A 14,866-nucleotide genomic window follows, 5' to 3' on the forward strand; every position below is an offset into this window, starting at 1 on the left:
CGGTGTGTACAGCAAAGCTTTCATGTAGAATTTAAGCAGCTTTTCTAAAGCCTTTAAAGTGGTAGTAAACCCTCCTATTGATTCGTACATACAGGTAAGCTTTTAATAAAGCTTACCTGTAAGTAAAATAAATATCTCCTAATTGTGCACCGTTTAGGAGATATTCTAGCGAGCAGCAGCCGGTGATGTCATCGCCGCATGCGCTCTGCAGTAACGGCATATTCGTGCCATTTCTTCAGAGAGCTGTGCCATGGCCATGACTCCTGTGCACATGCCTTACGGCTCGGCTATTCAAGCTACCATAGCCCACAAACTCAGAAGGAAGATGGGGTGAATATAGAATCCCTGTCACTGGTGACAGCACACCACTGGAGGGCTTTATTCTAAGGTAAGTATTTCATAATGTGCTAGTATGCGATGCACACTAGCACATTATGTAATTGCCTTGAAGGGGATTTGTTTTCCTCAATGCTACAGTTTACTAACGCTTTAACACCTTTTAGCTCATGTTACGTGATGTTAGACATTGATCATGATGGTGGAATTGACTGTCACTTTAACAATCTGCTAGCAGACTTTAGCAGGATTTCAACTAATTTCAAGTAGTATTAGGGCATACTAAAAGCATTCTAAATTTAGACAGGCAGCACTCCTGTTACGATCAGTGACTTTCTCCTTCCAAAACTGGAGCTAAAGGGTTACAAGAAAAGACAGGCAGTGCCAATCCAAGCCTCCTGTTCATAGCCTCTTGGCTAAATTTCTGCACCTAGGTGCCAGTCCCAGAAAGGTGCATGTTCCGCTCCATACTGATCCCATAGTACAAAAACTCAAGGTAACACTCAGTTCACTCAGCTGTTCAGTTTATTCCAAATCACTGACTTTTGCTCAGTTACTGCCCCGTGGCAATGCTCACCAGAATAAATAAAGTGGTGGCAATTTAAAACCGTGTGCTTTTAAAGCCTTTATAGCGCCAATTATGGTTTGTATTGTATAGTTACATAGTAGCACCCTCCCTGCATGGGAGGGGAGAGTGGACTCACCTCCAGCAGGGAGCAGGCTAGCATTTACCTCAAGGTAGATCCATGGCCAAAGTAGAGAGCATTACATGGCGATGAAGGGCACCAGTCACTTTAAGATTTTGAAGTTTTGCTCCAGCTCACAGGGAGAGAGGGTTAGGATTAGGTCTACAAACTCCATTACTCCAAAGTAGTCCTGGGATTCTCAGAGAGCAGACACTCCAGCCCCCACCCAGCAGACATCTATCAGGCAAAAGAAGGGCCAGAACCCTCTGAGGGCAGCAACTAATCCTACCTCCAGCAAACATCCATCAGGCTCTTCTATCTCACAATGCACCCTCCTTGACCTGGCAGAGCTGCTCTGCTAAACCTGTGTTAGGCCTATAGGGCTTAGACCTACACAACACAAACTCCAAACCCATCCTCACCCAGGCTGATGCCCGGGGGAGAGAGCTCACAAAGCCACTCCTTGAGCTCTTATAAGCTCCTCCAGCATCCACCATTATAGGAAGACTACTAGTGGGAGCTTGAAGCAGCTTAAAGGCTTAATAGCAAAAGTTTTGCCAAGCTGCGTGACACCTAGTGATGACAGTAGGGTACCACAGAAACTCTGAAATATAAGGAAGAGACAAATGGAGCAGCTATCAATTGTCCAAGACTAGTTACCACCCAAGAAAGATACATTTAGACACCCAAAAAAGTACAGGGTGACTTCATACATATCTGTGGGCCTCCTGTGGAAGTGAAAATCACAGTAGTAGTTTCTGCTACTACAGTGATTGCTGTGGTCTTCCAGGTCTTGTTTTGGGAGCACTTAGCCTGGCTGCCATTCTGTAAGTGCCAAGCATTTTTTTCAATACATGCAAAGCATTCTCTGATTGGAAAAGGTAGTGAGTGGAGATCGTAATGACACCGGCCCTCCTATCCACCTTGTCCAATCTGAAAACATTTTGCATTCTTTGGGAAAAATGAAGGAAATTCCTTGAATTGCAGCATGGGATCTGGAAAGCTGCAGTGATCCCTGTAGCAGCTGTGGCTACTCCACTTCCACAGCAGTTCAACGGGTATGGAATATGTATACTTACTGTGTAATATTAAAAATATCTGGAGTTAAGTTTTAATTTATTTATAATTTAGAGTGCACTTCCTTAAAGCTAACTAAGCACAGATTCTGCTCAATTAGCTTCTTCCTCAGCTATGGTGGAGAATGACAGCACTGAACCTGGAGTCGATCTGAGCTGATTGTTTCCGGTGTCATTACTCATAGGGATGATCAGGGAATGCATGTTCGCTGATGGTCTGCTGCGCTTCATGCTGACAACCACCATGATGATCCTGGGATATGTGAGCATGGAACACATGGCAGGGGGGTAGGGTAAAGAGGGTGGGGGATAGTGATAATTCTGCAGGCTGTAGAAATTATTGAGTAACTGTACAGTTTCCCAAATCACTTCTGATAAAAACCCAACAACCTGAGGAGAAAATGCAAACTACTAGCTGCTGTAGTTGCAGTAGCATTGGCCGCTATATTGGTTGGGACTCGGTTTACAGGTCAGCGCTGCTGCAGCATATTACATCGGTGGCATAGAAAGGATTAAACGTTTCAGGAATGCTGCTGAAAACCTACCAAATTTCAATTATTATGATTTTAGTGAAACATACTGTATTTAAAATGACACAGACTCTATAGACAAAATTATGTTTTGTTTTCTGGATAAAAATCTTTCTATCTAGAGGCATAGCTAAGTTCTTGCCAGCAATAAGTGGGCTTGTGGAGTACCTGCTGCAAACCTCTATAGAGTCACATTCTGACTACTCTTAGTATTTAATGTGCTAGTGGTGTTTCCTGCTGCATGTAGGGATGTATTCCCTAAGGTCTGCCAAAACCTGCCACTATTTTTTAAATTTTGCTGTAATGTAGGGATTTCAACAGTAAAGTGAGCTTGGGAGCTTCCTATGTCATGTCATCTGACAAACTGTCTGATCCAGAGGGCAACATGGGCTTGGCTTGATGTTTTTTGACAACCCAATCCATGATGAGCTTGTCATTAATGAATATGGGCTAGTTTAAAAAAAAAAAAAAAATCTTCTGGGAGGATCTTGCCTACAAGTTTTTACCTAGGTCTAAGGTGCTGGGCTGGATCCCATGCCTGGGGTACTTTAACCTCTTGACCTACCATATGATACTGGGTGCCTAATTATAGATCTTACCCACACTAATCTGACTGCTGCCAAGAATATTACTGAAGCCACTGGAGCAAAACATCAATCTCCACTGGTCTACTACTTTACCCAAGTTGATCCAGTAGCTAAAGAAATGTTGCTGGGGACATTTGAGTAACACCTGATCAGTGGAGGTTCTTCTGTTGCAGTCACTAACTGGCACAGGGAAAACCCAGGAACCTCTGTTGCAATGGATGCTACTTCTGTCTGCTGTATGCAGAAGAAGTCTGAGCTCCATGCAGGTCCTTGCAGCTTGAGAAGATGTGCTATTGTTGGATATTCCACCCATTCCCTACCCTCTTTGTGTTTTAAATAAACCTTTAAAAAGACTGTAAGAGATACGATCTGTGAGAGATACAAAGTGTGACAAAGGTGAGTACTATGCCCATGATAATTCCCATTTGGGGGTCCTACTTGCACTTCACAAGGCTGAACTGAGTAGAGGCACTGCCAGGATAAGAATTTGCTATGGCTCCATGCTCCCACCTTGAAAAGTTTTAGCCTTCAGTTACCACATATTGGCAGCAACAATGAAATATACATAGAGAGCTGGCAGGCATTAGTAGACATGGCAAAGACATTGCCTTAAAGTACAACTAAAGGCAAAACTCTTTTTTTAAGTTCTGGAAAGAGTGGAGATGGATTAGAACATGGTTCAAATTTCAAGTCCTGAGCAAATAGGCTTTAGGAGTTACTTGCCACCACTTGCCCCGCCCAATGCCTACCCTGCCCCGCCCCTAATTCTGCCCCTAAACACGCCCTCGTAAATTATGTCATGAAATTGTTAAATTGTTAAATGTTTTATGCAGAATTAAGTTCCAAAAATAAATATTAACAACAACAATATAAAGTAAAAAAATGTAGCAGGCTCTCGCGCTTAAAAAAACTGATCCTGCTTCAACCTTGTGACAAAGTGGAACAAATAAATATCAATGTGCTGCAACTTAAAATATATATATAACTGTGAATAATAGTGAAAAATTAAACACTAGCCACGCACAAATCGAATTAGCCAAAACATCATAACATATGTATTAATAAATAATTTAGAGCATATGCAATCCAACAAATATCATATAGTGAATCGTGGTAAGTAAAGAAGTCCAATGTAACTGTGAGCAACTCAACAGAAACAGAAAATATAGGAAACAGTCCACAACCACTTCAAAGTCCAAAAAAATCCAAAAGAATAGTGATAATTGGATGATCCAGTGAGATTCCAGTGCCTACTGAATGAGGAAACATCCAGAAGATCCACCACCTCTGTGCTCCACTCCCCTCAGCCAAGCAACTCACCCCCACTTATTGCCCTCCACTCTCGTGGGTCGGGCTAGCAGCGCTAGAATATTCCACCACGGCAATCAGGATGAAGATAGCCATAGATCCCTGGTTATTGGGCAACCTCTTTTCCGCTCATTGCATGTAAAACAGAACAGAAGAGCCCCTCTAGTGCAATAACGTAAAGACACTTTATTCAAAATAAAATCCACTAAATTGCATGTACTTGTGAGATACTTATAAAGCGCATCAATCAAGAAAACAATAGATAAGGGGGGATTGGGGTGCTCACTCCGGTCCTGACGCAGCGGCGTTGTAATGCTGGAACCCGAGTGACACCTCCGCTCACCCGACCGATCCTCCGGTACGTCATGTGGCCACGCCCCTGACACGTTTCATCACGTCCGTAGTATAGGTGCTACCCAACCATAATTCTGGAGGGATGGTGTGGGGGAGAGCAAGGGAATATGGCGCAGCAAATTCTATTCTGTACCAGCCCCAAAGTTTTTACAAGAATTACACTGGATTTACTCAGCTCAGAGTAATCATTTTAGTTTCAGGGTTTGACCGTTCTTTGCCTCTTGTGGTTTCCATATGCATTCATTAGCCTGTCTCTACCCTGCTCTGTTGTTTTGTTTTTGTAGGGATGCAATTATTACAACCTCAGTCAATTCCCTGACAAGCTTTTTTTCTGGATTTGTCATCTTCTCCTTCCTTGGATACATGTCTCAAAAGCATAATGTACCTATTGGTGATGTTGCCACGGATGGTAAGTATACTGATTGATGTATAGGTTTATGTTCCTTAACATAGAGCAAGGGTGTCAAACTCAATTTCATCGTGGGCCACACCAGCATTATGGTTGCCCTCAAAGGATCTGGCTGTATCTATATATATTTATCCAGGGCTTGTTTATCAGAGAATAGGTGCAGGAACAACAGTGGGAGGATCCTAAAGGATAATAATTACCAGTTCAGGGGTGCCCCATGCACAGAGCGCATAGTTCAGGGGTGCAGTACATACAGAGTGCAGAGTTCAGGGGTTTGCTGAGTACAGAGTGACGGGTTAAGGAGTGCACTTTATATAGACTGCATAGTTTAGGGGTGTGCTTTGCACAGTGTGCAGGGCTCAGCTCTCTTTCACAGGCTGTCCACATCTCATCTCAACTCCTCCTCGGACCTCTGCACCACTATGTCCCATTCCCCACCTATATACACATATCCATCTGTAACTCTCATCTCTTTCCCTTATTCCCCAAAAGCTGTCTCACATCTCACCTACCCAGCTGGCTCTAGTAACTCCCAGCAGCGTAGATGGCTTTGCCTCTCTCTCACATGGAAGGAGATCATTGGTCGGCATCTGTGCATTCAAGCACAGATGGGGATTTCAGTGCAGCTTTCCACATGATACCTCATCCCTCACTGCACCTGCATCTCCCATGTCCCTGCCATGAGTCCAGGGCAGGCAGGGATCTGAGAGAGCCGCCGAGAGGAAAGCTGTCCTTGTGAATACAGAAGGTTTCTCTGTTTACAAGTGACAGTGGTGAGAGAGAATCGGAGGGAGAGAGTTGGAGGTCGATGAAAAGAGTTCCACCACATTCCAGCTGAAAAAATAGCCCTGGGTGTGAGGGTCACTTGAAGTGGACTGACGCTCTGGATTCAGGCCTTGTGTTTGACACATGTCGCATAGGGTATACTCCTTACATCTTGTCCCTCTCCCACTGCTGCTTCTCCCTCCACAACTCTTGTCAGCAGATCCAAGCTGTCAAAATGACAGAAGAGACTTGCTCTCTATCACAGAACGGCTGCAGCCACTGGTGTGTAAAATGGATCTTCTGAACTGTGTGGACATGACATGTTTTGTAAGTTTACCAGTGACCTATAATCTTGACATAAGGTTTTCTATTATACAGTATATTGTGAAACTGTGCATATTATATCTTGTGTAACTTTCTCATTCCAAATAGCAACATGAATGAATAAAATTTATCTTTAGAGGAATGCTGGAATGTATGATCTAACCTCAAAACCAAAATTCAGTATATCTTTATATTATTTATTATGCAGTACAGTTTATATTTACTTTAATATGTAACTTCCTAGATTTCTTCAATTCTTTCCTTTCCCTTGCCTCCCATTCCTTCCTGTAATTGGTAGTTGAAAAGGTTTAATATTAATGGATTATTTTCTTTATTCCCACAGGGCCTGGGCTGATATTTATCATATATCCAGAGGCTATTGCTACCCTTCCACTTTCTTCAGTGTGGGCTGTTATTTTCTTTATCATGCTTCTCACCCTGGGAATTGACAGTGCAGTAAGTTAAAATGTACATGTTAATATTTAGATCTATTGGTTAAATAAAACTGTACTATTAACCTAAAGTAGACATAAATGTTAGATCCATTCTTTTCCTATTAAAATACTCTGCTGCTGATTGCCAGCATCCTTTTTACAGTCACTTCACATCTACATGCACTACAGGAAGGAGAAATCACAAGGCATTTTGTAGAGTTTCCTGATGCTAACAGCAGTGGACCATGCCTGAATCATTTTTGTTGAAATAACTACTTATAGTTTCCATCAGAAGCCTGTGTGACATTGTAACAACACAGGAGTACAATGGGGAGACAAAACAGGGCATCATAACCCTATAATGGGAAATGTCTGACCAAGGACCTACATGGCAGAGTCACTAGGAATTAATGAATTTTAATAAAATAAAAAGACTGAAAATTGTTTTTCAAATTCCATTAACCTTTTATTTATTGGGTTTACATATAGAGTACTTTAAGCAGTCTGTGCTCATTATATGGTTTTTGGATAGTGGGAATTATATGACCATATGTTAAACTCTAACATTCATACATAAACACATTAAAAGTTCATAAGAGAAATTCTGATCCTATTATCTGGTGTACATATAGAGGACCTGAACTTAAAAGAACAAGAGCGAAGGCTTTGTTCAGACATATGGATTCTGTTCCTGGTGGCCTCGTGATTAATGGATACAAAAAATATTTTTAATGATTTGTTTGATTTAGGTGTTTATCAAATGTAGCCCTCTTTTGAAGGGGGGGGGGGGTAAAGTTGGCAGTCTCTTCACCCAGAGGGGATTCTCTTCCTGGAAAATTAAACAATTATCTAATTAAAGTATTTGGGAGCACAAGAACTACTGCAACCCATAAATAACAACCTTAGCAGATGAACACCAGCATGGAAATAATGCAGGCTTTATAAAAGAAAAGATAAATAATAGTACATACATCTAATGTACAGTACAAACAGGTATTATCAGCAAAGGGCCCAATATAAGTCCTAGTGGAATTGTGCACATATACCCAAGTATGTATAGTTTATGAGAAAGATGCCTTCTGATGAATGTTGCAGCAAAGTTAGGTTGCAGGTGCCCATGGGGATGATCATGATTTGGTCTCTGTCTTTGTGTTGGAGACCAGAAGACAAGATCAGCTGTGATGGGGAGAAACTCAAACTGTTGTCCAACCAGCTTGAAATGCAGCTACTCACATGCAGAAACTGTGGTGATGCACTGGAATTTAGAGTTAGTCCTTCCCTAGTAGTTTCTAATCTGCCATGCAACCTGACCTCTAACTACCAGAAGTGAATCTAGTGTGAAAGAAATTCTGCGCTTATGGACAAAGGAATGGGCTGCAGCCAACCTCAAAATATAGTCCAAAAACTATATCAATAAATGTGGGAAAGATGAAGTGAGATGGCGCTGCCTGATTATGTGCAAGGGGTATAGAAAAAAGTTAATTTAATTGTCACAAAGTAAAGTGCTATTGTGCTGGCTTGAATAATGACGTGCAATCCACGGTATAGGGTATAAGTGTATAAAAAGGTTTAAAACAAGTTTAGAGAGCACTCTCCCCAAATATGTGCTCAAAGTGATGTGTGCAATAAATGGTTAAATAAGTTAATAAACAGAAACCTGTATGCCAGTGAGAGAGTAATAATGGTGTTTCACAAATTTAAAAATTATAATCTAATGTAATCTGATTAAAAATGTGCTAGGAAAATAAGTACAATAAATAAATAAATTAATGTGCAAAAAAACTGTGTGCCAATAAAAGAGATTAAGATGATAATGGTGATCACACAATTAAAGCAATATAATAGTCCAATAAAAAAGATAAGCAGTCCATACAGTGCTATAAAATTAAAAAATGTGATAATCCGCCAAAGGGTGACAAACTGTCTTTAAAGGTGCTATGAAGTGAAGCAGATATATCAATCAATGGGTGATATTCCAAGTGATCCAGGTGCTGGGTGATGGGTGAGAAAAACCAGTGGACCCCTCCAATTTCTCCCGCACTCACCAGAAATATGTACCCCTACAGGGGTAATGGGCCTTGATATAATATCCTCTTATCCAGCAATTTTGATGTGTGGGGCTCTTGGGGGGAAGGTGTCTCCTTCACCTGGGTAGTGGAGCCTCCCTTTCCTCAGACGGTGATGATATGCAAGAAGAAGCACTAATATAGTGATGTATCGTTTCAAAAATACTTTATTAAACAAATTAAAGTCAGGTACTCACATAAAATAAGCAGTAAACGGGCATCCAGAGCAGTAGGGGCCGTGAGTCCCTCGTTGGCGGCTACTTCCAGGATGCTATGCGTGTCAGCGACCGGATCTGCGTTGCAGTGGGGCGGAAATGCCGTAATCGCGCACGACGCGTTTCGTCAGAGCTGACATCATTGCTCTGGATGCCCGTTTACTGCTTATTTTATGTGAGTACCTGACTTTAATTTGTTTAATAAAGTATTTTCGAAACGGTACATCACTATATTAGCGCTTCTTCTTGCTCTACTACCCAGGTGAAGGAGACACCTTCCCCCCAAGAGCCCCACACAACAAAATTGCTGGATAAGAGGATATTATATCAAGGCCCATTACCCCTGTAGGGGTAAATATTTCTGGTGAGTGCGGGAGAAATTGGAGGGGTGCACTGGTTTTTCTCACCCATGACCCAGCACCTGGATCACTTGGAATATCACCCATTGATTGATATATCTGCTTCACTTCATAGCACCCATCACCCAGCACCTGGATCACTTGGAATATCACCCATTGATTGATATATCTGCTTCACTTCATAGCACCTTTAAAGACTGTTTGTCACCCTTTGGCGGATTATCACATTTTTTTAATTTTATAGCACTGTATGGACTGCTTATCTTTTTTATTGGACTATTATATTGCTTTAATTGTGTGATCACCATTATCATCTTAATCTCTTTTATTGGCACACAGTTTTTTCGCACATTAATTTATTTATTTATTGCACTTATTTTCCTAGCACATTTTTCATCAGATTACATTAGATTATAATTTTTAAATTTGTGAAACACCATTATTACTCTCTCACTGGCATACAGGTTTCTGTTTATTAACTTATTTAACCATTTATTGCACACATCACTTTGATCACATATTTGGGGAGAGTGCTCTCTAAACTTGTTTTAAACCTTTTTATACACTTATACCCTATACCATGGATTGCACGTCATTATTCAAGCCAGCACAATAGCACTTTACTTTGTGACAATGAAATTATCTTTTTTCTATACCACTTGCACATAATCAGGCAGCGCCATCTCACCTCATTTTTCCCACAGAAGTGAATCTAGCCTAAACCGAATCTAGCCTTTGCTGATATCGAGCCCTAAGCTAAAACTAGCTTTAGAATCCCAGACCAGATGGGACAAGGTTAATTAAAATAACAGGAGCTGCAAATAACTAAAATACCAGGATCTGCATATAAACTCTATTGCAATAAACAGATTCCCCTACTAACTTACTGGAAGGTGACTACTACTAAATACAGTAGCACAGACCTAGCTATCTTTCACTGTGCATGTGAGATAATAACAATAGAACAGAGACTTGCCTGTCACTAGAAATCAGATCAAGAAGTTATAGCCAGTCAACCAGCCCCCTAGAGACAGGTGCTAATACATAATTGTACATAAACACTGTGATATTAGCAGCTATTATCAGAGGATAGCAGATCCCCACACATAAAATATATTTTTTTGACTATTAATTTTCTTCATTCGGGTCTGGATCCAGTCATCATAGACATGACTGAACCCCCCTCAGGCTTCTCAGCAGCAACAGATAAGCTTTTCTTTATGATGGGATGATGGCTGGACTCACAAAAAGTGCTGCTGGAGTCACAGGTAATGTCAAAACATCTCCCTTTGAAATAAAACATACATGAAAGCGTTGTTTTACACTTTTCTGCTATGGAAAGCTCTTACTGAGCACTTATTAGCAGGATTGCAAACTCAGGAGCTGAATCAATCAGCTACTGGGCTAATGTCACACTTATCCCTAACACAGGTGGGCAGACACTATAGCTGGCTTCTGTGTTCTTCTGTGTTCTTCACCTCTAGCAGCCCCCTTTCCCATAAGGCAAGTAGGCCTACCAGTACTTGGCCCCCAGGTCTTATACACAATGCTATAGGGACCGGCTACCACGCCGGGGCATGCGCAAACTGAGCAAAGTAAACAGGTACTTGCAGTTGGCAGACAGGCAAGGTTCAGAATAGTCAGGGTCAATATCTGAAGCCAAAAGAGTTCAGAGAATAGTCGATATCTGATCTGAGGTCGTCAACGAGGGAAACCAATCTAGCAGAGTAGGGCAGACAAACAGGGAGCTTGAAGCACGGATAACAAAAGCAATATCACAAGCATGAGACTGCAGGCTTGGCTGGCTTAAATCAGGTTTGGTCTCCACACAGAGACTGACCACATCAATTGCCTTGCAGGTGGACAGGCAGAGAGAACGTATCACAGCCAAAACTAGGATGCTGGAATGAGACCAGCAGCTATGAAGGATCAGGAGCCCTACATGCTCCTGACAGCTTGGTGTTAGACCATAGATGTCAGTGAAACCCAGGATTTTCAGAATTAAATTTTTTTTAAAATGGCATTAGGATAAAGAATTGTAATTGCAGCACTCTTTTAAAAGCATGCTTGGCATGCACTTTTTTTGTATAAAAAAAATGTCAGCAAAAAAAATTAAAAAATAATTTTTTGTCCATAGTGATGAGCCAGTTTCTCCCCCTCTATGCTTGTAAACTTTGTAGTTACATAACTAAAAAGGTTGTTCAGCTCTTTACAACTTATACATATTTGTATCATGTCTTCTCTCAACAAGTTTTTTAAAATAATTTAACACAACAGAAGTCAGGCTCACTGGTCTACCTGGCTACATGATTACCTTGATCCAGTTACCTGGTTTTAGGTTTTCTATCTTTTGAAACAAAGGTACAAAGTATGCTGCATCCCAGCTTTGTGATACTACTCCAGTTAAGAGGGAGTCTTAAAAATAGTGTAATTCTTTCAGTATACAGGTAGAAATGCTATCTGGGCCAAGTGTATCTTAATTTTTCTGGGCATTAGCACACCTATTCTTAAAGAAAGTTGGCCACACACAGATAAACCTGTAGGTCGGATTCCTCTATCCTAGCTAAACAGCGCGAATGGATGAATCACCCACTGTGGCTAGTGTATTGGTGCTGCCGGATGTCAAATCATCCAAACAGTGCCTGCTTCTAATTGGAGGCAGGCACTGTTCGCCCGACTTCTGTAAGACAGACTGCTGTACACATTGGTTGAATGTTCAAAAGAAACTGGCCAATACCAGCCCGTGTGTACCAGCTTTAAGATTAAATGTCTTTTGTTTTCACGCATTTGAAAAGTATTTCGCTTATTTAAACTGAAGGTTCACTTTGTCTTTAGCGTACTGCCGAACTCAAGTGACTCCTCAAAATATGGATTTGTCCCACAGTATAAGTTGTCAATATCCAATGTGTGAATCAGTATGATTCCTTGAGATTCAGACTTGGGTCTGAAAAAAGAACATTTTTTTTTTTTTTTTTTAATTAAAAGTAGAATATTTCTCAACTATTGGCTAAGGGGGGGGGGGGGATAATGGCACTGTGTCCACTCATCCACTTAAGGGTACACAGGCATTGCAGATCTGACTTCTGAAGTTAAATTTATTTTTACACAGATTTCTCAGCTACTATCTAGGGATTGCTGGGGACCAGAGATTTGACGGGGGAAATCTATACACAGAGGTTGTTTGAAAATTGTAGGTTGTGTGAATTCAGGATATGTAGAAGGATCATTCTTGGTGTTACCTTTTTGTTTGAATACTTCTTAAGCAGATGAGCAGCAATGTAAAACATCTTAGTTAATTTCATTTAAAAAAGAGCTTTTTGTTGGAGTAGACTAACTTTTTTTCCTTTTTATTTTATTACAGATGGGAGGAATGGAGTCCGTAATCACTGGCCTGATTGATGAATTTAAGTTTCTGCATAAACATCGGGAGCTTTTTACACTCTTCATTGTCCTGTGTACTTTCTTCATATCTCTCTCCTGTGTAACCAACGTATGTTATCAGTGTGTCCTTAGAAACATAGGGTGATGAAGCGTGATGGCAGAAAAAAGCCCTGTTTTTTTTTCTTTTTTTTATCTGGGTATAGATGAAAAAGTTAAAAAAAATTTAAACAAATAACAAATAAGTGTTTTACATCTAATCTTAGTATCAATAGTATTTATTACAATACATTGGTAATAGAAATGGCAATACTCAAAATAGTTTATATATTTTATTTAAAGGTTATAGTTTTGAAAATTTTCTAAAAAAATCTTGAAGCAAAATTATTAAATGTATTTTATTAAAACAAATAAAACTTATGACCCTATTTGTAGAAATTTTCAGTGCATTCCTAAAGTATTCAGACCCCCTTTAATTTTTTTTCAATTCTGTTGTTTTGCAGCCCAATACCACAGTTGTTTAGGTTCATTTTTTTCTCATTAATCTGCACTCAGTAGCCCATAATGGCAATGTAAAAACAGAATTTTGAAAAGAAAAAACTGAAATACCACATGTACCGTACTTAAGAATTCCGGCCCTTTACTTGGTATTTTATTGAAGCCCCTTTTGCAGCCATTTTTAGGTCTCTCCTGGGATTTTCAAGTCAGGGCTCTGGCTGGGCCACTCTAGGACACTCACATAGATGTCCCTAAGCCATTCCTGTGTTGTCTTGGCTGTGTCCTTAGGATTGTTGTCATGTTGGAAGGTGAACCTTCAGCCCACTCTGAGGTTCTGAGCACTGTGGAACAGGTTTTCATTGAGGATATCTCTGTACATTGCTCCATTTAGCTTTCCCTCAACCCTGACTAGTCTCCCAGTCCCTGCTGCGGAAAAACACCCCCACAGCATGATGCTGCCACTTCCATGATTTACTGTTGGGTTGATATTGGGCAGGTGATGAGCAGTGCCTGGTTTCCTCCAAACATAATGTTTAGAATTGCGGCCAAACAGTTTAATCTTGGTTTCATCAGACAAGAAAGTCTTGTTCCTCACAGTCAGAGAGTCTTTTAGGTGTTTTTTTGCAAACTCCAAGCGATTTTTCATGTGTTTTGCATTGAGGAGAGGCTTCCGTCTAGCCACTCAGTGTAGTCATGGTTGTCCTTCAGGAACTTTGTCCCATACCCACACAGGAACTCTAGAGCTTAGCCAGAGTGACCATCAGGTTCTTGGTCACCTCTCTTACTAAGGCCCTCCTCCCCCGATTGCTCAGTTTGGCTAGGTGACCAGCTCTTGGAAGAGTCCTGGTTATGCCAAACTTCTTCAATTTGAGAATTATGGAGGCCACTGTGATCTTAGGAACCTTCAGTGCAGCAGAATTTTTTTTTGTAGCCTTCCTAAGATCTGTGCTTTGCAATAATCCTGTCTGAGCTCTACCAGCAGTTCCTTTGAGCTCATAGCTTTTGCTCTGATACAGTATGCATTGTCAGCTAAGAGGTCTTTTATAGAGAGGTATATGCATCTCCAAATCCTGTCCAATATATTTATGGAATTTACCACAGGTAGACTCCAATCAAGGTGAAGAGAAATGGGAGGCACCTGAGCTAAATTCCAACAATTTATTGTTGCAAAGGATCTGAATACGTATGCCAATGTGATATTTCAGATTTCCTTTTTCATACATTTGCAAACATTTCTAAAATTCTGTTTTCACTTTGTCATTATGGGGTACTGAGTGTAGATTAATGAGAAAAAAATTAATTTAAAGATCTGCAGTATCAGGTTGCAACATAACAAAATTGAAAACAATTAAGGGGATCTGAATACTTTATGAATGCAAGGTATTCCTGTAACCAAATTCAACTGAAATTCAGAATGAACAGCAGTACACTGCAACACAAATATACCCATTCTTTACTACAATGCAAATATGTGAATCCAGCCTTAGACTGAGAATTCCTAATTTTTTTCTCTCCTCTTGTTTACCTCTAATGATGGCTAT

General features: G+C 40.6%; 1 protein-coding gene across 1 annotated transcript in view; it reads left to right on the forward strand.

Moving 5' to 3' along the window:
* Positions 1–14,866, forward strand: part of SLC6A3 (solute carrier family 6 member 3) — an 84,558-nt gene that overhangs the window by 51,620 nt on the left and 18,072 nt on the right. The window contains exons 8-10 of the mRNA XM_082257441.1: positions 5,162–5,286; positions 6,719–6,831; positions 12,811–12,939. Coding sequence (XP_082113567.1) covers positions 5,162–5,286; positions 6,719–6,831; positions 12,811–12,939 — 367 coding nt within the window. The remainder of the gene's footprint in view (positions 1–5,161; positions 5,287–6,718; positions 6,832–12,810; positions 12,940–14,866) is intronic.

The sequence above is a fragment of the Pelophylax lessonae genome, assembly GCF_965119305.1.
Source record: "Pelophylax lessonae genome assembly, chromosome: 5".
NCBI lineage: Eukaryota > Metazoa > Chordata > Amphibia > Anura > Ranidae > Pelophylax > Pelophylax lessonae.